Source organism: Neophocaena asiaeorientalis, unplaced genomic scaffold, assembly GCF_003031525.2.
Source record: "Neophocaena asiaeorientalis asiaeorientalis breed wild unplaced genomic scaffold, Neophocaena_asiaeorientalis_V1.1 scaffold71, whole genome shotgun sequence".
Classification (NCBI taxonomy): Eukaryota; Metazoa; Chordata; class Mammalia; order Artiodactyla; family Phocoenidae; genus Neophocaena; species Neophocaena asiaeorientalis.
The window spans coordinates 576,876-601,190 of NW_020175439.1; the positions used below are offsets into that span (position 1 = coordinate 576,876).

At 38.0% G+C, this 24,315-nt stretch overlaps 1 protein-coding gene across 1 annotated transcript in view; it reads right to left on the reverse strand.

Moving 5' to 3' along the window:
* Nucleotides 1-9,242: 9,242 nt before the first annotated feature.
* PRTG (protogenin) overlaps nucleotides 9,243-24,315 on the reverse strand; it is a 122,447-nt gene continuing 107,374 nt past the window's right edge. Inside the window, exons 15-20 of the mRNA XM_024767815.1 lie at nucleotides 23,361-23,531; nucleotides 15,117-15,299; nucleotides 13,530-13,650; nucleotides 12,072-12,237; nucleotides 10,132-10,236; nucleotides 9,243-9,647 (exon numbers count right to left, since the gene is read on the reverse strand). Coding sequence (XP_024623583.1) covers nucleotides 9,243-9,647; nucleotides 10,132-10,236; nucleotides 12,072-12,237; nucleotides 13,530-13,650; nucleotides 15,117-15,299; nucleotides 23,361-23,531 — 1,151 coding nt within the window. The remainder of the gene's footprint in view (nucleotides 9,648-10,131; nucleotides 10,237-12,071; nucleotides 12,238-13,529; nucleotides 13,651-15,116; nucleotides 15,300-23,360; nucleotides 23,532-24,315) is intronic.

Genomic DNA, 24,315 nt, shown 5'->3' on the forward strand with positions numbered 1-24,315 from the left:
TTTTTTTTTTGTGGTACGCGGGCCTCTCACCGTTGTGGTCTCTCCCATTGCGGAGCACAGGCTTTGGACGCATAGGCTCAGCGGCCATGGCTCATGGGCTCAGCCGCTCCGCGGAATGTGGGATCGTCCGAGACCGGGGCATGAACCCGCGTCCGCTGCATCGGCAGGCGGACTCTCAACCTCTGCACCACCAGGGAAGCTCTGGGTTTATTTTTATATTTTTAGACTGAGGTTTATACTTCCTGAATCTGAGGATTTCATAAATTAGTCATATTATTTTTGAAAATTGTTTAGCCTTCATTCCCCTTCATTTTAGAATGACTGTCAGATATATGTTGAATCTTCTGTTTATCTCTTTTATATTTTCTGTTTATCTATTGTGCTGCATCCTGGATAATTTCCTCACATCTATCTTCCAGTTTTAGAATATTCTTTCAGTGGATTTTGATATGCTATTTAACAGATTTTCAAAAATTCAGTGACTTTTTTTTTAATTTCTGGGAATTCCATTCATTTCTTTTTTTTTTAATGTACTTGTTCTTTTTTAAAAATATATAGTTTATTGTTCTCTAATGTTTCAATTCTTTCTTTCATGTCCTCCACAGTCAGCACAATATCTTTTCAAGAAGTTCCTGTTCTGTTTTTCAGTTCCTCTCCCAAATTGGGAGTTTTTAAAAAATAAGAATTCAGCTATCTTAAAAAGCATATTTTACCTGTTATTTCTAGATTTTTTAAGTGGAAGTGTTTTCAATATTTCTTAACCATTTTTTATAATATTAAAAATCCAAAATTTTAACCTGAATTAGAAATGTGTCTATCTGGATGACCCATAGCTTTTAGGTTATTTAGTTCCTGAGGTGAGCAATCATCTACTGGAATGGGAAAACTGTTATTTCCTTGTTGCTATTCAGTAAATGCCAGATGAAAACAATTCTTAGATGCGTTAAATAGGCTCTATTCCTACTGCTTGGAGTAGACTCTATGATCATCCCATCCCAGGATATGAAAGCCATCATTCTATAAACTCAAAGTTTTCATTTTCTATCACCCAAAAGTGAAGAGTAAAAGAAAACATTTTTATTTCTTTTTTTAACTAAGGAAAACTTTTATTTAAACTGTGCAATCAATCAGTATTTAGACAGCAGTTTTATAAACATTTTGGCATTTAAACTTTTATTCATTTTTGGCATGACCTGTAGGATAGTATATAAACTATCCTGGGAAGGGGGAAAGTACTAGGTAATACTTACTATGATGCTAGAAAAGGAAAACAAACCCACATTATTAAGCAAAATATGTTTTAAGAAGACATTAAAAAGGTACATTCAAAATCAAGGTAAACATTTGCTTTCTTCATGCAATGGAGTTCACAGAGCTGATCCCCTGAGTCAAGTATAAAATTAAAATAGCTCAGCTCTAGAGTCCATTAGCTAGTCTGCAAATGCTGCCCTTACAAGAAAATTGTATACAGAGTGAAAGGATCCAGAACACCCATAATATGAAACAATATAACTGGCTCCCACACTTTCATTTAATTCACATCTTCAAAGAAAATAGAAAAAAAAATCGCACATACACAGACATAAAATTTTGTCTAACAACAGCAACAGACAGACAAACTTACTTAATATATGTCCTCCAGTCTACTGATAGGCTAAGGCAATGTGTGTGTATTCAGGCTTTGCAAATTTCTGTAACAGGCTCATGTTGCTAATCATCGGTAATCATTTTCATTGGCGAGCAGAATAAAGAATGTGGTAATAGGGAGAAAAATGTTTTAGGTAAAATTTTTAAGTATTTTTGTTATTTTAAAAGACAGTTCTGTAGAAAAAGAAACTTCTGTAACATACATTTTTAAAGATGAAATTTGTAAGTTAGGACTGTGTCTAAATACCATGAACTACTTACAAGATATAAACCTGAGTAAATCAAGAAAGGTGTTCAGAATCTCATGGATTATACTAAGAGTGATATTGGCTGGTTCAAGAGAAAGTTAGGTAAAGTATTTCCTTTCTCTAAAAAAAGATGATAATCGTATATTTCCTGTCAATAAGCCTTAAAGGTTGACTTGAGTAAACTAGAATTAGGTGCCAGTAGGTGTTACCATAAAATTTATTCCAAATAGTTTAAAGAAATTTAGAAATGCTCCATAATCTTGAAAAAGTAGATCTGTTAAAGAAGAATCCTAAAAATGCACTTCTGTCTTACCCATCTACCCCTCTGGGGATATTTGACTCTCTCCTTAAGAGAGAGATCTTTAAAAGCCAAGATATCAAAAAATGAAAGATTTAAATTAGGGTAAGATAATTTCATGTTTAGTACTCTCGAAAGCACTGTAAATTCCCCTATTCATCTTACAGATTTACCTACATTAAAGATGAGTGTTAAAATCCCAGTCTACATCTTTTGTCCACCACTTTCTTCATTTTTTTTGGTGCGTATACAGGAAATGCAAACATTTCTCATTTTAGCACAGGCAAAATTGTAATTGGAAAGGCTGCCCTGTAAAACAAAAAAATCTGTTAAGATATGTTTCACAGCCTTATAGAAATGACTTTTGGATTATAATTATCTACACTTTTAAGTTTTCAAAGTACTACTGCTTCATTCTGCACAACAAAGTATCCTTACTTCATGTTAAGGAACAAAAATAGGTTAAGAACTTTCCTACCAAACAATTCTCAAAATGGTCAAAAACTAGAATTTAGGTGTGCCAAAGACTAACCTTATACTTGTCCTACTATATGGTTCTCCTCAACTTTGCTCTCTCCTAAATTAATTAGGTTGAATTCAAATAACAAATATGCTCTTCAGATCTAGCAAGAAAAGATGACTGCTTACACACCTGGCTTTTTCTAGTTAATAAATTTCTATTTAGATATGGGGACTACAGAAAAATTACGAAAGATAAAATTAAATTCTGAACACCTAGTCTAATAAGGAAATGCTTGAACAGATAAGGACTACAGAAACCATGCCTACCTTGTTTACTGCAACTCTAGGCACAAGCATCAGCTTTCAGACACAGTTTCGGCTAAGAGAAATAGAAAGTTTAAAACGAGGAAAGCAGGGAGTTTACGAGATGACAAAGAGTGAGTTATAGCCCAGCCTCCTAAATTCCTCCTTGAATAAATGAACGTAACTCAGACAGACTTCTCTCTGTTGATTGGCTATGACTGTGCGGACAGGTTGTGTTGACACAGTGGAAGGCACTATGAGCCCAGGTAATTAAATATCATGTCTTAGCTGAGATGATGGTATCATAGTAGAAATCCTATAAACCCTGAAGTTGGACCAACTTGGGTTTGTATCTTGGCTAAGCCACTTACTAGCTGTGATCTTTGGCAAGTTAGACATTTTAAACCTGTTTCCTGATCTCCAAAATGGGAATAATACTTGCCTTGCAGAATGTAGCAGTGTGCAGGGATGAAGATGTGCTTGGCACATCGCATACGCTCAGTAAATGGCCTTATCCCTTCCTAAGGAGTAGAGTCAGAAGTGGCTGAAAAATGACCAGCACTCTTAACCTTACTCAGAATATCATCACGGTCTCCACCCCATGATGGAGATAGCTTTGTTTCATTCATTGAAGAAATGCTGAAACTTAGGGTATAATTATAAATTATCCTTCAAATCTGAAAGAAGGCTTGACTTGACATGATCCAGGAATCAGAACAAACTAGAGCTGTGGGATCTAAAGCTTTCTAGGAAAAGGGACAATTGAAATCAAAGAAAACAAAGACAAAATTTCCTAGGAGTTTTACATGCTGCTAAGTATAAGTGGAGGTTCTTGCTAAGGCTGATGGAAAATCAAGAGGCTATCAAACTGAAAACCAAACAGTGGCTGGTGAAGCTGAAGAAATAAACCCAATTTAAAAGTCAGAAAGGGTAAATGTTGCAAAATGCTTTTAAAAGAAAATGAAGAATGAACTTGAGCATGGTCCTGCTCATCTAATCTGAGTTCCTACGTTTGAGGTCTTTCCCCCAACCCTACCCCACCGACGTAATCACTTAAGAGAAAAGGAGAAAGCTCAACTATAATATGAACAGTTTTCAAAAATATCTGATGAAATTCCATAAAGTTAGAGCCAAATATTAGGAAACTTTCTGTTAAACACATAGAGCTGAGATGTTAACTTACAAAGCACATATGCAAAAAGTTTAAAGCCGAACTGTTTTTGCAAGTGATTTAGAGAGAAAGTTTAACGTAAACATTCAATAGGCGATAAGCCAAGGTTTTCATACTTGACATTCTGAAGATCACTAAAGGGCACATGGCTTCACACTTCCAATCTCTGTAATGCTATAGACATTTTATGGAGATCAGAATTCTACAGAAATAATATGTCTGTTGTACGTAAGAGAACGGCCACCTACAGAAGTCCACGCCCAAATCCCTGGACTCTGAATATGTTACCATACAGGGCAAAAGAGACTTTGCAGAGGTGATTAAGTTAAGAATTTTCAGATGGGGAGAGTACCCTGGATCATCCAGATGGGCCCCAACTAATCACGTGAGTCCTTAACACTGGAGAATGTTTCCCCGTTGGGGTCAGAAAAAGAGATATGATAATGGAAGTGGGGTCAGAGAGAATAGGGGGTGGGGTCTACAGTTTCTGAAATCCAGAAAAGACAAGGAAACAAACCTTGATTTTATCCCATTGAGACCTGTGTCAGACTTCTGACCTACAGAACTGTAAGATAATAAACTTGTGTTGCTTCAAGGCCAACTTCGTGGTAACTCATTTCAGCAGCAATAAGAAAATAATACAGTATCTGCCTGGTAAAAATGCAAGGCTGTCATGTTAATCTTAAACACCTTCAAAGGCTTACCAAGGGAAACCGCCTGAGGAGATTAAAGCCTGCAAACATACACATTGCATTAGCCTGTGATCTTATGTCCTGAGCATAAATCAACTTCACACAGAATTCTAGGTATGTGTTCTTCTAAACATCAATAAAATTCACAATTAGACAACTGGTTGTGTATGGTGATCTCCAGAACCCTGTGCTCTGTGCTCACAGCCCACAGAAATTATGACTATTAAACCAAAGCAATTTTATCAGAGACCCATGTGCCAAATTGTCAGGAACAAAGTCTACAACATACATGTTTAGTCTTAAATCATGCCTCTTTCGATGTATTGGCACTTTTTTTCTTTTTTTACATTCAGTATTAAACATTTATATTCAATGAAATAGAAGAGTATGTGTGAATCACTACAGCCACTGCTGAGATGGAACCACATCTGGATATTCTAGCGTTTAAAAAAAAAAACCTTTCAAATCATCTTTTTTTGTGACACTCAATTGTTTCCAAAGGTGCCTTCATCGACTTGAACCATGACCCTGAGTTGTCAACATGAGCAAGTTTCTGGCATATGTCCTTAATGAAGCCAAGACACACCAATGCAAATCACTGTCATTGTTCCCAGCATTGGCACTGCGCTTGTTTGAAGCAAAAGCAAATAAAAAGCATTTCACTGAGGATCTAATTTCCCTGGGGTGCCAAAACTGATTTTTTTAAAGCCACTTAGTGGATAAAGCTGTGTCCTTACTTTTAGGCTAATCAAAATATAAAACTCCAGATTTCGTGAAAAAGATTTTTGTTCCCTTGATGCAATTAAAATATTTCAATTTATGGACAACTTTAAAGAGCAAAGAACAGCCACTTAAAACAGTGATATGATTCTTCTCCCTGTTATATCCCATTGCTCCCCAGAGATGAGAACATCCCTATTATTAAGGGACTGCCTCAAGCCTTCAGAGTTAACCACATAATGCTTTAAGCAGGAGGAAGACAGCACAGACTGATTCAGGGGTTGCCATAATGCTCTGCAGTGGAAAAGCCTGCTGATATTTCTGTTGACATCTCACACTCAAGGTGCTTAGGAAAGTATCACATCATTTGGCAAAAACATCCTGTGGCTGAATCAGCAGATTTAATGGGAAGTCCCTATGTATGCTATTTGTAAACAGACAGGGTTCTGGAGAGACAAGTTTGGTTGACATAAAAACAAGAAACAATGGTTTAATGTACAACTAAATCTGCCTATATGTGGACATAACCTTAAATATCTTTGGTTTTTGAAAAATTCATTGATAAAAAGTATGTGAATTAAAACACTGATAAATACCAATATAATTGTATTGCTTTTAATTATGTAAACTTAGCCCTTTGATATCTTTTGCTACTAAAGCTAGATTCCCTATCAGCCTCTAAATAAATTTATTTCAAATCTGCTCATCTTTACTTACTTACAGGCTAATCTATATATTTGCATGATCTTTGGTATGAAAATACTGATGAGCAGTATCTTGTAATATTTGGCATAAAAATGACATGCATGTATTAGTACTTACAGCAAATAAGTCTTTGGAAAAGAAAATAGTTACTATTTGCATATTAGCCCCTTCAGAGTGAAAATACCATGAAGTAACACCACTATGAGAGATGAAAGACAACCTTCACATTTTAGTTACAATTTCATACTTAAGACTTCAAAGAAGCTAGCTTTGGCCAAGTAAAAAGAAGTCTTTGGTGTTCACTAAATATCTTATTCAATGAGACCAAAATATTTATCTTTGGTGAAAAGACTTTTTTTTCTCTACAACAAGTAGTTTCAACAATTTCAAAATACTTTAATACTGTAGAGCTGAAGATTTACTTGCTGAAGAAAAAAAAATTACACTTGAAATTCTTTGGAACTATCTGCTGGTAAAGAAATTATTTTAAATGCTCTGGTAACAATAAGGTAGTTAAAATTACTAGTCTAATTAACTACAACAATCAAGATAAACCCTATTATTCTGGGTTAGTAACTACTTGTATAAGCGTCATACCTATAGATGTTTCTAGTTAATTAAATTTGGGGGGAAATCATAGTCAAATTTTCACTTTCTACTGAAAATTCTTTGGTAATAGGATTATTATGAAAAAATTTTATATAAGAACAAAATGAAAAGGTGAAAGAGTGAAAAATGTACTGGTAAATAATTAGCAAACAGTTATAGCCTAAAGACCTACAATAACTATGGGCCTATTCATCAAAAACAAAACAAACAAAATACTTTCCTAAAGGACTTCAGATCATCATTTTAGGCTTTTAAAATGATTCAAATTAATAGAGTCCTAGACATGATGGATGATGTTTCAACTTTAGATTCTGTTCACCTTGTAACGAAAGTTTAAAAACATAAAATGAACTCACTGTAGTCCTTAGTTTTAGATATTGATAAAAGTTGGCCTCACATAATTCTACTTATGAACCCCAAAACGCCATACCCTGTCAATTTGCCCATGCTTCCATGAGGCAGCTCGAAAGTAACAAAACGTTCCCTGAGTACAGGAAAAAAAAAAATAACACTAGAATAAGTTTAAAAGGAGGTAGTATAAACAGGAGCTATAAAGGCAGGAGCAGCATTTTTCCTGGCCTCAGATTGTTCACCTAAAGCTCTGCTTTTTTGTTTTGCCATCAAGCCCATACTTAGATAACTAAATGGGGGACTGTGAATTTAGTTCAGAAGTGCATGCTAGCAATTAATGTTGGTCTACTTCTGAACACATCCAATTTGGCACAAAACTACAGATTAAAAAACAACCAAAAAATGTTGTGTCATCAGACACTGGGATAGAAGATGACAGAGGTGGGACTGTCGTCCAGTAACATATTTTTGACTTTAGAACACCATTTAACATGACCCCCCACTTCCACAAATAAAAGGTTTCAAGGGGGATACCCATTAAGATTCCTTTTAAAAACTGGCTCAAAAGTCATTTCCAGATAATTTGAAGAAATACTTTTAAAAGGAAAAGGGGGTCCCTTCTCTACACCATGTATTTAATTCTTTATTGTCTCTCACTGCTGGGCACCTAACAGGTAACTGTCTCATTACTGAAAGAAGGCCTATTCTACGTGGCTAAGTAAACAGTTTACTGATTTCAAACCAGCAAGAGGATTAACTCACTCCTGGAGTTAGCATTCCTCATTCACAGCATTGACACTGAAGGAAGATTAAACAGAGTACCAAATTCTCTTAAGAATTCAAGAAAATACAACCAAGTTGGTAGAGATCTGAATACTTATCCCTAAACAAAACCTGCATAAAAACAAACCAAAATGCTTTGATAAAATACTATACATCAAAAGAGTTACTGATAAAATCCAAGAAACTCTTAAGGCAACTTTCTGTACTCTTATCCTGAACAACTTCATGAATATTAAAAAGGTATAAGGCAAAGAACTTCATAATATATAATGGAAGGCACTGTTACCATGATAACCTCAAGTTCATTTTACTGTCTACTGCTGCATTTATCTTCATTATTAATATTTAATGAAACCTCTTACCCCTTTAAACCAAGCTGGGATAAAAAAAACAACACAAAACACCAACCCTAACCTGTTCTCTTTGGAAGTCTATTTCCTGCAAGGAGTTTTGCAACTAATTCTGGAAAGGTTGAGGATGCTTTGCAAACTAGACAGTGCAGCCTTTGGCCAACTGTCAGGCAAAGGAGCAGGTAGAAAAGGCACGGCTTCTAGGCAGGCTGAGGTTTGGGATACAGCAGATAAAGCACTCAAGACTCTAATGCCCACAACATAAAGGCTCTAGAAGCAATAGGAGTCCCTGTATGCTACTGAACAGTTCTATTCTCAAAAGAGATATGCTTTTTTTGTTTTGGTCATTCAGTAAAGTCAACAGTCCCACTTTTCTCTGCAGTTTCAGTCCTCACAGTTGGAGGTGTTAAATTATCCAAACCATACAGAGGTCATAGTTTGTTGCTGTTGTTTCTTAAATCAGAGCTTCAGATAAACATTCTTACTCATCTACCTATATGACTCCTTTGATCACACACATTACACATACAGCAATGAAAACAAAACGCTACTAGGAAGTATCATCGGTTATGTAGCTGAGAAACTATCACAACAAATGAGGTAACAAAGTTGTCTTCTGAGTTTGCCATGTGGCAAACTGAGGTAGATAGTCAGCAAAGGGGCTTTCAAAAGTCTTCCCTTTGCTCCAGTGATATATTTCATAATCCAGTCAAATATCTTGACTGTCTTTTCACATTGCTGACACTGAAACATTCAAAATACGTGAGCTTAAAGATAAAAAAAAAACACATTCAAAAAAGGTGAAATACCCAATAAGATATCATGATTTTCACAAAAGGCTTTGGCTCCCTGTTCACTGTCCTTCGAAAAGACTTAAAGGTGAGAATACCTGGACGTGGCTATCTAGATTGGAAACTCCTTTCTATCAAAGCAGAGCATGGCAGATGATGGCTGAGGAACTGAAGAGGAAATCTGCTCAGCATCTGATGGCACTGCATGTTCTTCACACTTTCTCATCGAGGGATCCCCACTCGAATCAGTGGCAGGGAAGGAACTGGGGGTCAGGGGTGTGGTACTTATAACTGAGGACAGGTGTATTTCATCATTGGACTCATGGGAGAACCTTCCAGAATCCCCAGTTTCGTGGCTGCCTTCACTATTCGCTGAATGCTCAGTATCAGTTGCAACACCAAGGGGTCTTGGGAAGCTGGCTGTACGACCTGCGGAGCTGGGGGAGTCCTCGTCACTGATTAATACGGTAGTGCCTGGCTGGTAAAAGCAGACCGCTTGAGTAAATCTTCTTTGAGGCTGGGTAAAAATACATAAAACACCATCAGTGATAACAGAGTGCTCTTAAAAAATAACAAATCTGGTTTTGCATATTGTGTGTGTGCTGAGCTAGCAAACTGATCGAGTACATGGGTAAAAGATCATCATGAAGGAACCGTCTAGGTCAATGGTTCTCCGAGGAGTGGGAACACATCAGAATTACTGGGGCAAGGGAAATGTCAAAAGGCTTCTTCAGTGATTGTGAGGAAGGCTCCTGCCCCATCCCTTTCTCCACTGCCCCTCAACTCCCACTGAAAACCACAGCTCTGATTACTATTCCAATTGTCACTTCGGTCATCAATCCCCATGGCTTTCCATAGAGTCATGCCCCAAATTAATACAATCATGGCTAGAAAGAACAAAGAAGTTAAAAAAAAACTCACTTACATTTTCCTCTTTTTAAAATTACCATCTCATATACCAGGGGTAGCAAAAGATTTTTTCCATTTAATGGGTGAGTTACCTGCTCAGCTTTTATCTTCTTAGAATCTTGGAAAAAAAGCCATTTTTTCTTAGTGTTGTTTTTAATTATAGGACCATAGCTATTAATTATCAGGTCAGTTCCTCCCTGGAGATATAAAAGGGGAAAATGCACATATTATAGATTTCAGTTTATTACAAGTACTACACAAAATTTTTAAATGTTAAAAGAAAAAAATGATCACAGACATTATTATTTCTTCTTTTACACTAGCAGCACACAACAAATACAGGGTACTTGTTTGTGATCAAAAAGATATAATAGGTTTATTCCTAAGAGAGATATATATGCTGAAGTATTTGGGGTGAAGTGTAAGGATTCCAAAACTTATTTTCAAATGACAGAGGAAACAAAAATATATAGAGAGAGATACAAAAGTATGAAAAGATACTGACAATTATTTGTGCATTTATTAAATTTTTTCAACCTTTCCACATGGTTGAAAAATTTAAAAAGGATTTAGGAAGAGAAAAATGGGCCCACATATGCTCAACAAAATGGCAATAGACGGGGGATCAGCTCTTAGGCTAATCCAAGGGAATTCAGAGACCTGGCCTCCAAACTGGCTTCCCTGCTTCAATTCAGGCCCCCACTCTGCTCTGTGTGCTTTCATTTTAGATTCTCCCTCTCTCTTCCCATGCCTTCCTCCCCACTTCACTTCTCTTCAATCCTTTCTCATGTCTAGTTCCAAGTTAGTAATAACAGAATGACAGTGTATTTTGGTACTTTCTGTGCTTATTTAAAAGTTTTAGGTCCTAATGTTCTAGATTAATTTGAAATAAATTAAATGGCTTACATTTGTATCAGAAAATAAAAGCTAAATTAAGTTGCAAACAAAAAGACAACAGGAGTAGCAAAAATCAATTTACTATTATTTACCCATAATATATATAGTATATAGCACTGTGCTAGATACACGTAAATTGCATCTGCTAAATATAATTATATAAAATTTAACATCAAAATTGCCTGAAATTTTTTAATATTTTTGGTATTCTGAATTTTAGGGAAAGGTTGGGGAAGAAGAATTTATAGCAGGATTTGGCGAACTTTTCCTGTAAAGGGGCAGATAGTAAATGTCTTAGGCTTTGCAGACCACACATGCCCTCTGCTGCATTTTCTCCTCTTCCTCCTTTTTTGTTCCCCCCAAACTACCCTTTAAAAATGTGAAAAACATACTTAGCTCAGAGATGACCATACAAAAACAGACTGCAGGCTGGCCTGGGCTGGGCTATAGTTTGCAGATACTTAATTTACAGCACATTTGTTATGAGGGCTATTATAATAATGCACGGTACCTAATGCTGCAATGTGACTAAAAATAATTTTCAGTTGGTGTTCATAATGCTTATCGCTGTACTATTATTACACATAGTGGAAAGGACATGAAGTATTATCCTCCAATGACATCTCTTTACTATATCCAACTTCCTAAGGCCGTACAGGGTAGGATCTTGAGACATCTATTTATATACTCTGTATTTAAAAAATTTTCATTCACACCTGGAATGTTCTGATGCTCCATTTAGTTCTAAAATCAAATAAACTAAGTTGAGAATGGATTAATAAAAAATTTTCCATCCAGTATATACACAACAATCCAAATTGTAGTAAATATGGACTGATGACCTTGATGTCCTTATTTAAGACATCTCAGCTCCACATAATCCAAACTAATTGAATTTATGCTACTTTCTCATATTTTATTTATCATCATCTTTTATTCTTTTATCTATCCGTATCTTCTCCCCAAATATTGTATGCAAGGAAGGATCTGGGTGAAACGGTTTCACATTTCATTATGTGAAGTATGGACACAATACACTCAACATACAATTTTTTGGTAAAAAGATTTTATGCATAAAGATAAGATGAATGGTAGGAAGGATTATGTAGCACAACAGTCGCTCAGCTCAGAGTACCTTGGCATCGATGAAGCTGTTCGGCATGATCATTGGCATTAAGGACTCTTCATTTTCTAGAGCTCCTTCCAGGTTCTTTCCTACTTCATTTCCATTGGCTAGGGAGGCACTGGTATGAGATAATTGTTGAGTTCCATTCTGTGCTGTCTTGGAGGCAGTTGATTTCCTGAAATATTGCAAGAAAAGGAAATTTTCTAAGTCCACAAGAAGAGAGAAGTAAATGTACCAAATTTGGTGAAATCTGGGAAGTTCACAACTTTGCAAACAATGGAGTTCCTTAATGCTTGTTTCTCAACTATCTTTAGAAACTATTAGATTATAACTCCAACTCACTGCTGCAAACGTTTATGATGTGAGAAGGCTTGTTTTTTTTGTCCCAATGTCTGTTTATATAAAATTACTCTTTACACTTAGTAAAAACTTTAATATTTATAAAGTACTATTATTGTCGCTTATTTATAATATATGCAGAAACTGTAGTTTGAAAAATTTACATGCTCTCCTTCAGGTCTGCAGATTGTCACACTAACATAACAATTAATGATGACAAATTTACAGTAGCACTTATGCAAGATTTAGGCATCACTAAAACAATGTACATAAAGATTTCATTAAAAAATTCTTGAAGTGAGAAACTTGGACAGTAAAATTAAGCCAGTTCCATATACAAAAAACTTCAAAATTCTAAAAAAAAAAAACTTTAAAATTCTTTAACATGTTTTCTGAGTGTGTTTCTATGCCCAAGTACCAAAAACATACAGAATAAACTCTGAAAAACCTATGATAATGGAGAGAGTCTAGTGATGGAGATTACCTAAAAATGATATGTATTTGACTTTGATTTTTTTAAATAAAGAACCTTAATAAATGAAAGCAAAAGCCAAAATATAAAAGGTTAGAAACAGAGAGGGTCACTGAATGCTGAGAATTTAGCTGAAGTCAAAAGCACTGATAAAATTGCCTGACAAGAGTTTATAGAGAACTAATCCCCAGTTATTACATTTGTTTTAATCCATGTCTGGAGAATCCCAAACATATGACCTGTGGTGGTGAGCGTAGAGCTCTCAAGTGACTCAGACATTTCAGGCTACTTAAATATGAAAATATTCCAGGAAGTAAGGAATCCCTCAATCAGCAGATACATCATATTAAGTGGGTCATTTTTTAAAAAAATCCAAAGGATATACTTTGTGTTTCTCAAAATACCAAAGAAATGGGAAAACTAGGTCCTCATTGAAGAGTATTTTGTTGGTACAGTAATTTTTTTCAAATGGTGAGAGAATAATCTTCCAAAGTGAGCACATCTCTATAGCTGTAAGAACCCAAGTAATAATACATTCATTTTAAAGTGGAAAATCCCAGTTACTCTAAAAGGCACTTGATTTCAACTTGTTTCTGTGGTTACTGTAATTTAAATGTTTTTTAACCACATCAACATCTCTAGCAATGGAAACACACCTGGCTTTACTTCGGTATATCAAGATGAGAACACAGATGAGGATGCAGGTCAAGGCTATGCCAACACCTACAGCAATGCCGGTCATTGATTTTTGGTCCAGATGGTAATAGCCTGAATAAACTGGAAGGGGAAACACATGTACTCAGAGTCAATCAGAAAAGTAAATGATTCCATTTATCATAATTCTCAGATATTAGCTTTTCAATAATCTGTCTTCCTCTCATAGGAAAACTTTTGACAGTATCTGTGTCTAAGCAAAAAAGACATAATACTCTTTTATCAGTGACCTTAAAATTGGCTTATCTTCTCATATTGAAGATTCTAAATATGAGTTCTAGGTATTATTATATCAAACATGAACATCAGTTCATAACTTATAACGCTAAAAGGCACAAGGCACAGATGTTCACTGATAGGCCAAAGGGTAGCTTTCATGTCATATTACCTTAAAAGCAGATCTGTATACTGAAGACTAGTTTTCCATTTATGCATTTTCATTTACACAGCAGTGCTCCTCAAACTTTAATGTGCATAAGAGTCACTAGGGGATATGTTAAAATGCAGATAGATGCTGATTCACGAGGTCTGGGGTAGAGTCCACGCACAATTCTGCATGTCTGACAAGCTCCCAGGTGCCATTTACGCTGCTGGTCTCTAGGCACTTTGACTAGCAAGGTATCTGAGAAGCGAATATGAGCCTTGCTCTCTGCTTCCCCTGATGATATGGCAGCTACCGTGATTACCTCCTTCCTGTGCTTAAATCTGACTTCCCTGCCCTTCTCTTTGTTTCTCTCTCTCCTTCCCAGTGTCCATCCCCAAAGTGCACACAATACTGAATGACTATCCTCTGAGGAACTAAGAGCCTTTAATCCCGCCCTGAATTTAGCTGGCATCTCCTCAATCTGAAGCTGCCCCTGCCACACCCTGCATCGCCATCCAGGCCCCCTCCCCCAGAGAGGGGAAAAAGGAGGTGTCTAGTTCTGGGTCACAGGGGGCCCCGGCGTCCTTCAGAACAATAGGAAGATACCCTGAGTGGAGTGAGAATGGCTCTTTAAAGGTATTTTTTCCAATTGCTTTCTGGAGAGAAATAACTTTCACTCTGGAGAGGATGGGGTTTTTGTTTTTGTTTGTTGTTTCGGTGGGGAAAACTCTTTTTTTTTTTTTTTTTTTTTTTTTTTTTTGGGGGAAGGGGAAAACTCTTAATGAAAACCATGCTCTTCTTAGCTTGAACACCACAACCATCACTGCCATTTATTTCCACAAACCCCCAGACGCCTGCTCCCATCAGCTCAGGGGTGGTGTGGCTCATCTGTCTTGGTGGATGCACAGCTGGGAGGAGAAGTAACTGGGACACAGTGGTCTGAAAACCGTGGTTAGTTCTGAGGGAAGTGTTTTCTCCTTCTAGGAGTGCAGGGAGAGCCATGCAGCTCCACAACATCAGAACCTCGCCAGCAAGAATTCAAGGAGCCGAGTATGGGTTTAGGGATATGGTCACGGAGGAGCAGAAATAAAGCAGAGGGGAGCTGGAAAAAAAATGTGTGTTTTCGTTTCTTAAGGAAAATCAATGATTATGGCAGTATACAAACCTTTGACATCAGCAGAATCTAAACGCTTGGGCCTCTGATTTGATTCAGGAGTTTCCTTTGGAAGTACGGCCAGCTCCACAGAATTTGAAAAGGGTCCTTCTCCTACCTCATTGGATGCAGATATCTTGACAATGTATATATTTCCTGCCACAAGGTTTTCTAGCAGAGCCATGGTTATTGCCCCTATAAATATATCAATTACAAATTAAGTAAACTATCTTTTATTTATTCTTTTAATCACACAAACATGGTCATTTCAAAAATATTTTTCTGATTATAAAAATAACGCATTTATTAGAAAACATCTGTAAAATAAATAAAATGACAATCTCCCATTGTTAACATTTTTGTGTATTTGTGTATTTGTGTACTGTACATGTGTGAGTACATATTTACTACATGCATTTTTATATCCTAGAGTTTTCATTTAACATTGTGCCAAGCACACTGCCCCTATATAATCCTTCTCTGTAATTTTGTTTTAAGAGTAGCTCGTAAAATCAACATGTATTTTTGTTTGGATACATATATGTATATACATATATATATAAACACACACTTTTTTTACCAAAAAATATATATAAACGTATATATAATTTTTTACTCTTTACATAGGTATGGATACAAATAGCATTTAAAACATTTTATTATGGAATATTTCAAACACAGGTAAAGACAAAATAACACAATGAACTCAGATTCAACAATTACAAGTAGATTTTAAAAATCCAATGTGAGGGCTTCCCTGGTGGCACAGTGGTTGAGAGTCTGCCTGCCGATGCAGGGGACACAGGTTCGTGCCTGGGTCTGCGAAGATCCCACATGCCGCGGAGCGGCTGGGCCTGTGAGCCATAGCCGCTGAACCTGCATGTCCGGAGCCTGTGCTCCGCAACGGGAGAGGCTACAACAGTGAGAGGCCCGCGTACCGCAAAAAAAAAAAAAAATCCAACGCGAGACTCTTTTTTTTTTTTGGCCAAGCCTCACCGCTTGCAGGATCTTACTTCCCTGACCAGGGACTGAACCCATGACCACTGCAGTGAAAGCACTGAGTCCTAACCACTGGACTGCCAGGAAACTCCAATGAGTATCCTTTTTTTTTTCTTTTAGAAATGTTTAAACCACTTACAGTAATTGTGATAAATGATTTTGTTCTTATTTCTTAAATTAGAAACAATTATTTTTGAAAGTATGAATATATTTTTCACCCTCGTAATCATTATCTAAGATTTCCTGAATATAAACAGGCAAGAAGATGCCAAAGTTATGTAGGAACCTCAGGGTGTTGAAGGCTGAGACCCCAGATTAACTATCAAAATTATCACCAGCAACTTGGCTAGCATCTACTTCTCTCCAAAAGGAATCATCATTTGAATTTATATATGTTTGGTATTGAAAGGTATCTTCTCTGATGGCATGACTGCCAAGAAGGATTCCTATTTGGGCACTGCTATTCCTTGAGGTATCTTTCTGCTCTTGTCCTGCCACGGCACTGAAGTATTTTTCTTACAAAGGGAATCCCACCCTAGGAATTAGTCTTAATGTTAAGAAACCAGGTATAAAAGAAATTCAGCTAGGAAGTTGTTCTTGCACTGCATTTATGGGTGGATATTCACAGGGAAACCTAGCTTCCCTGGGGTAATTTCTTCTCATTTTTTCCTGATGCAGGGCACCTTTACAATAAATAGTTTTAGAGAGCTTACAACAGCTGGTAGCTGTCACCGCCAGCTCAGAGCTGGCTACTCTAGTGCACTTGCTACCATATATTTCATTATGCAAGCGAAATGCAGGGTGATCTTAGAGCTGAGGCCATGACTCAGAGGCTACCACTGCAGGTCACATGGTGGGAGGGAGCTGAACCCAGTGGCAGTGCGAGGAGCTGAACACGGTTTGCTCTCATGTGCTCCGGTTTCAACCTGGCCTAGAAAGAGTGTGAGCTACTTGAATACACAACTGTTGAATAAAAACACTAACCCCTATTTAGAATCAGGAAGAGTCTTTCCACTGCCACTTGCTCTTAGGCAGGTGAATTAAAAAGCAACAACGTATTGTGACATGTTACCATTAGCTAGATGGAAGAGCATTTCAATTTCTTTACCAACATAAAAATAAATTGAGTCTCCATTTTATCATAGAATACTTTACATTTAATTTTAGAAAGTCTTTGGCAAAGTCAATCACTAGTGAAATTAAAATTCTTTCGCTTAATTTAAACATTACAAATGGATGAGCTGTGTGTGTATATGTGTGTATGCACATTCCCCTTTCTCCCACAGAAAGTCTTCCTTCCGACAAAAAAAGGAAACTATTAACATTCAGGTTCCCATATGAGCACAGTTAAACCAGTTCCCAAATATTAAAGTGATTTGACTGTCCCTATATTCTCTCAGCAAATGGTCTAAATTCCAGTTGGTGTGATTGTTTCAGCCTACAGCCTTTTACACGCGTCTGAACTTTTAGCTAGACTAGGAGTTTCACAAACCGGACAGTGTTAACAGGCTCAGCGTTGGATCAATGTTGATCAAGTCCTGGCATGTTACCAATTAAGTAATTTGCAACTTGGGGCATGTCACTGAACGTTACTTTCCTTGTGGGGGCAATAATTCCCACCTCATATAATTATTATATGGATTAAATGAACTACCATGGACAAGTGTCTGACACACGTGTATATACTCAATGAAAGTAAGTCTTCCTCCTCACCTCTGATCTCCTCTCTTCCCTTTCTGGAGGACAGAAATTTTTTTCACATGTGAACAGCTGAAGGTGGCTAGCATAATGCTTTGCACAAGATAATTCTCAGTAAATACCAACTGAACTAATACTAAAATATGAGCCATTTGTTACCAAAGGAATGTTCATTTAAAATATAAAAGCAGGGCTTCCCTGGTGGCACAGTGGTTAACAATCCACCTGCCAATGCAGGGGACACAGGTTCGAGCCCTGGTCCGGGAAGATCCCACATGCACGGAGCAACTAAGCCCGTGTGCCACAACTACTAAGCCTGTGCTCGACAGCCCGCGAGCCACAACTACTGAGCCTGCGTGCCACAACTACTGAAGCCCACGCGCCTAGAGCCCGTGCTTCACATCAAGAGAAGCCACCGCAATGAGAAGCCCACGCACTGCAGTGAAGACCCAACGCAGTCATGAATAAATACATTTATAGAAAAAGAAAAGAATGTCACCATATGTCACAGTATCTTTAACTTGTCATATCACCTCTCCAGACCTGAGTTTTCTTCTCTGCAAAATGAAGAGTTGGTGTCCATCCCCAAGTACTAATTACTATTCATTCTGCCTCCAATTAGCGCCTACCACTGCAGGCACACCGCTGTCACTCCAGTCTTAACATCATCACCTCATACCTTCATGCTGTCACGTGTCTCTTCTCTGGCTTCCCAGACCCCAACCTCCCCAGCTCCTCCTCTGCCTGCCCCTCCCACCCCCAACTCACCCTGGAAATGACATTCAGACTTTTACAAGAACACAAGCTTCACGGGGCTCAGGGACCTCCTCTCTTTAGTTCACTGCTGTGTCCCCACTGTCCAGAGCAAAGCTTAGTGCCTAATGGGTACTTATGCTGGTCAGTTTTATATATCAGCGTGGCCAGGCTATAGTGTCCAGGTGCTAGCTCAAACACCAGTCTAGATATGGTGTGAAGTTTTCTTTTTTAAGATGAAATTAATGTTTAAACCAGTAGACTGAGTAAAGCAAATTACCCTCCATAATATGGGTGGGCCTCATCGAATCAGTTTAAAGCCTTAAGAAAAAAGACTGAGTAGCCCCGAAGAGGAAAGAATTCTGCCTCCAGACTCAAGACTTCAACATCAACTCCTGTCAGAATTTCTAGCCTGCTGACCAGCTCTGCAAATTCAGATTTAGCAGCCCCAGTTCCTTCAATCTCAATCTCCCTCTCTCTCCGACTCTTATGTACCTACCTACCTATCTGTACATACATACACACACACACACATGCAAATACTACTGGTTCTCTTTCTCTGGAGCACCTTGACTTATAAACTACTCAGTAAAGATTTATCAAATCTTACAAATGCTTTTAACCTATACAATAAAACACTGTTTCATGCTAAAAACAAAACCAAAAAACCTCTCAGAATATATTAGACTCTGGGGGCTTCCCTGGTGGCACAGTGGTTAAGAATCCGCCTGTCAATGCAGGGGACACGGGTTCAAGCCCTGGTCCGGGAAGATCCCACATGCTGTGGAGCAACTAAGCCAGTGAGCCACAACTACTGAGCCTGAGCTCTAGAGCCCGTGGGCCACAACTACTGAGCCCATGTGCCACAACTACTGAAGCCTGCGTGCCTAGAGCCCATTGTCTGCAACAAGAGAAACCACCGCAGTGAGAAGCCCGTACACCACAATTAAGAGTAGCCCCCGCTCATCACAACTAGAGAAAGCCCACATGCAGCAACGAAGACCCAATGTAGGCAAAAATTAAATAAATAAATTTATTTTTAAAAAAGCAAAGCGTAAGATTTTACGGTTGGAGAAAAGTCCCAGTATGCAGTCTCATACCTTTCTCTCTTCTGTCCATACTAAGTGATTTTATTTTTTCAATTCCCCAGTCTTAACTTCATCTACATACTGATGACTTCTAAGTTATACCACTGGTCCATACCTCTCCCATGAACTTAACCCTCCCACTGCTTATTCAACCTCTCTACTTGGACATCCAAGAGGCATCTCAAATGTAACATGTTCAAAATCAAACTTTTGATTTCCCCCACCAATTTTGTTTCTTTTTTTTCTTATACCCCACATCAATCTGTGGCAAATCGAGTAGACTATTCCTTCAAATTATGTTCTCATAGCTTCTTATTACCTTCCTTGTTATTATCCCTGTCCAAACTGCCATTAGCTCTCACACAGACACCTGCGAATTAAATGATTTCCCAGGGACTTCCCTGGAGGTCCAGTGGTTAAGACTCCATGCTCTCAATGTGAGGGGCATGGATTTGATCCTTGGTCGGGGAACTAAGATCCCACATGCCCCATGGCGTGGCCAAAAATAAATAATAAAATAAAATATACTTTAAGAAAAAGAAAAACTAAAAAAGTTAAGTGGTTTCCCAATTTCTGCTCTTACTTCCTTATAGTCAATTTTTCAGGTAGGCTGTTAGGGGGTTGCCAAAGTAATCCTTTCAAAATGTAAATCAGATCAATGTCTTCCATCCCTCTTAGAAAAAAATCCGTGGCCCAGGAAGTCTGGCCTACCAGATCTTCCCTTGGCAACCTCCCCACCTCATTTCCCACTTCCCCTCACTCTGTCTAGCCACCCTGGCCATCTTGTTGTTCCTCTAAAATGCCAAGCACACTTCTGTCTCAGGGCCTTTGCACTTCCCCCAGATATCCATATGGCTCTGCTCAGATGTCATTTCTTTCAAAAGAACTTACCCCGCTACCTCCATCACTTTATTCTTTCCCCTATTTTTTTTAAAATTTATTTATTTATTTTTTGGCTGTGTTGGGTCTTTTTTGGCTGTGTTGGGTCTTTTTTTTTTTGGCTGTGTTGGGTCTTCTTTGCTGTGTGGGCTTTCTCTAGTTGCAGTGAGCGGGGGCTACTCTTAATTGTGGTGTACGGGCTTCTCACTGCAGTGGTTTCTCCTGTTGCAGAGCAGGGGCTCTAGGCACGTGGGCTTCAGTAGTTGTAGCACAGGGGCTCAGTAGATGTGGCTCACGGGCTCTAGAGCTCAGGCTCAGTAGTTGTGGCACATGGGCTTAGATGCTCTGTGGCATGTGGGATCCGCCTGGACCAGGGCTCGAACCCACGTCCCCTGCACTGACAGGGGGACTCCTAACCACTGCACCACCAGGGGAGCCCCCTCAAACTCTTTATATTTTTCTCTCTGAAAAAAGTAAACTCAATTGCTTTTTACTTATATTGTTTATTTTGTTCTCTATGAATTACTAGCATTAGCTATGGAAAAGGTTCCCTACATTTAACAAGAGACAAAAGCTTTTCACTGATAATGTTTCTTAAATTTACACAAGCAGCATAATGGCAAAAATAGAATTTTTCGGGCTTCCCTGGTGGCGCAGTGGTTGGGAGTCCGCCTGCCAATGCAGGGGACATGGGTTCGTGCCCCGGTCTGGGAAGATCCCACATGCCGTGGAGCGGCTGGGACCGTGAGCCATGGCCGCTGAGCCTGCGCGTCCGGAGCCTGTGCTCCACAACGGGAGAGGCCACAGCAGTGAGAGGCCCGCGTACCAAAAAAAAAAAAAAAAAAAAAAAAAAATAGAATTTTTCCCCCTATGCTTTATTATATAGTTAGGAAGGCTTGTACAGAAGTAAAAACTTCTAATTACAATTCATTTTGCTATTGGGCCATCAATGAGGCAAAAATGTTGTTTTCTGGGCCTTGTCTGAAACTGACAAGTGAATGCATTAAAAAGAACCAAAACTAAATACTGTTTCTTTTTAGGCAGGTACAAATGAAGAGCCAAAGGAAGTATGTGCTCATGAGATCAAAATTCTTTTATAAGTACTTATATAACACTCATTAAATCAGGTTAGTCACTTGGTCAAATGTTGTGTCAATGAATCATTTTGGAATTAATTAATGAAAACTGAATTATATATTTTAAGAATATTGTGGCAGACTGTAAGATGAATAGCCCTGCATAAATTATGCTTCCATCTCTCCATACCTGTGGGCAGTCTCTTCCCACACTAAGTCTGGGCTTGCCTACATGATTCGTTTTGCAAGTGGGATGTTAGCAAATGTGAATCAGGCAGAGGTCTGCAAAGCTTTGTATGTGGGGCTTCTTTCCTCTCTCCTGGATTGTCGAATTCTCCCACTGTTTTTATGCTACCCACACCCTGTTGAAACCCTGAGATGATCAGAGCCTCATGAGTGACCTCAGGAGACACCAAAAGAAGAACTGCCCAGCTGATCCCACTCCAAACTGCTGACTCAGAAAGTGTGAGAAAATAAAATGGCTGAGTTTTAGAGTGGTTTGTTAGGGAGCAGTATATAATGGATAAAACACAAAATTGTATTGCTGGGAGGTACTTATTATTACTTTCCAGGCTGTTCAGTGACTAGGAAATCATTACTTAGTGGGGCACCCGCTTAATGAAAAATATGAATATGCAACTATCAAAACTCCAGCTTCTGTTACCATTTGTTTATTTTACAACTACAAAAGTGTTATATGGATTACATCCACATAAGTGACCTTAGAGTGTATTCTCTTAATTGGGTAAATATTCCCCTTAAAAGTTAAAGTGTATGTGGAAGTGCCTGGCACTGTAAAGTGTTTAGAATATGTAGATGGAAAACAAATTTCCTTCTCAAAATCCTTCTTAAGCTTTTAATTGCCTGGAAAACAGTTCTTAGCATGTATGTCTGAATTTTAAAAGTATCAAAATCAACTATAATTCAATAAGAAGTTAAAAGAAGCATCAAAATCATGAAATTATACTGTTTATGTGATGGCCCATCCAAACACTGGCATATAAGACCTGTCCAAATGAAAGATTCCAAAATTTAAAAAGGGCATATTATAACAGCATGAAGTAAGAATGTTAAATTCTAGAATACAGTTTTTCTCAGCCAAAATAAAATTGGTATTAAACAATTTAAATTCAGTGTTCCTAAGCCCTAAGCAGCTTTTCCCTGTACTTAAGTGACCCTAGTATTCATATGGGTCAATTTATTTGAATGTGGACCATTTTAGTAGCTGCACAAAGGTCTTCTCCATTAAACCAGGTCTTCCTCCAGTGTTTGCTACTCCAGTGCAAGACACACAACCGCCGGAAATCTAGTAATTATCTATAACAATTCTCACTTCCTTACCTTCTCTCTCCCCCCCTCCCTTAGTGACCAAGTCCTGTTAATTTTACCTCCTTACTGTCTTTCAACCACCCTCTTCTTTCCATCTCACTCCTTGCCACCCTAACCCGGGCTTATCATTCTCTTTCCTGGACTGCAACAATTACTTCCTAGTCTCCTTGCATTACTCTTACCCCTACTCCTCCTCTACCAAACCTCTTCTATTCACAATACTCAGAGTGATTTTTCTGAAGCGTGAAATCAGGCTCATGCTTAAAGTATGTTGAAGGCTTCCCAATGTCCTTTGAACAAAATTAAAATTCTTAATCATTTGTTACTTCATAAACATAAATTCAAAACAAACTCTAAATCCCTCTTTCCCTTTGTTTCCTTATCATTAATAACCTTACTTTTCATGCCCTTGGGTAAATTATGATCATATATACCTTCTCGGTGTAGGACCTGCCACTCTCCTGCAATCCAGGCCTTCCTGGATGCATACAAGATAGTGTAGCGCGTCACAACCGTCTCTGGGCCATCAGGAGGTTTCCAAGAAACCAGGGCAGTGTCATCCTCTATCAATGTCACTTTCACTCCAACTGGTGGGCCTGCTGGTGCTGTGCACACATGTAGAAAACATTGTATTATTAGGAGAAAATGGTCATTAAGTACTCAAATACCTGGACAGGCACAGATAAGAGTTTAAAAAACTAGAAACTACTATAAAAAATCTCAAAATCACAGCTTTTACAGCTCATTAGTGACAATATCAAAATACGATTTTTATCTTCTTTATCTGAAAACTCATTTCATTTTTATAATGTTTAAAACATTACAAATATATAAAGGAGGTGGTAAATTCCTAGATGACGAACTACTAAGTCAAAGGTTCTCAGCATTTTTAGGGCTCTTTACATTGTTTTGCCACATGGACAACTAGAAAGGTTTACAGTTCCACCAGAGCACCTGTGCATTACTCACTCTATTACGTACTGAAGCTAAACTACATTTCTTACTAAAATGCATAGAATGTATATTTAATCTGATCTAGGAAGCCACTCAAAAAATACTTCTGTGACTGAAACGTTCAGTTACTCACCAAACCGTTGTGAATCAGTGAGTTTATAGAACAGACTTTACCTTATATCTACCTTACCTTATATCTTATCTACCTTTACCTCATATCTATCTTAGACTAATACCTTATATTTACGAAAGGTAGTGAAGTCCTGGGATTTTAGTGGAGCCCATGTTCAATATGAGCTAAAGGTGTGAAGCGCTGGTTTTGGGCACTACCTCACATATGGAATATTGCCAAAACCATAGCAAAACAGCCCAATGCTCACTTAAATAAGTATCCTTTGTTTTCTCGCAGCATCATTAAAATAGAGCTGCAATCTA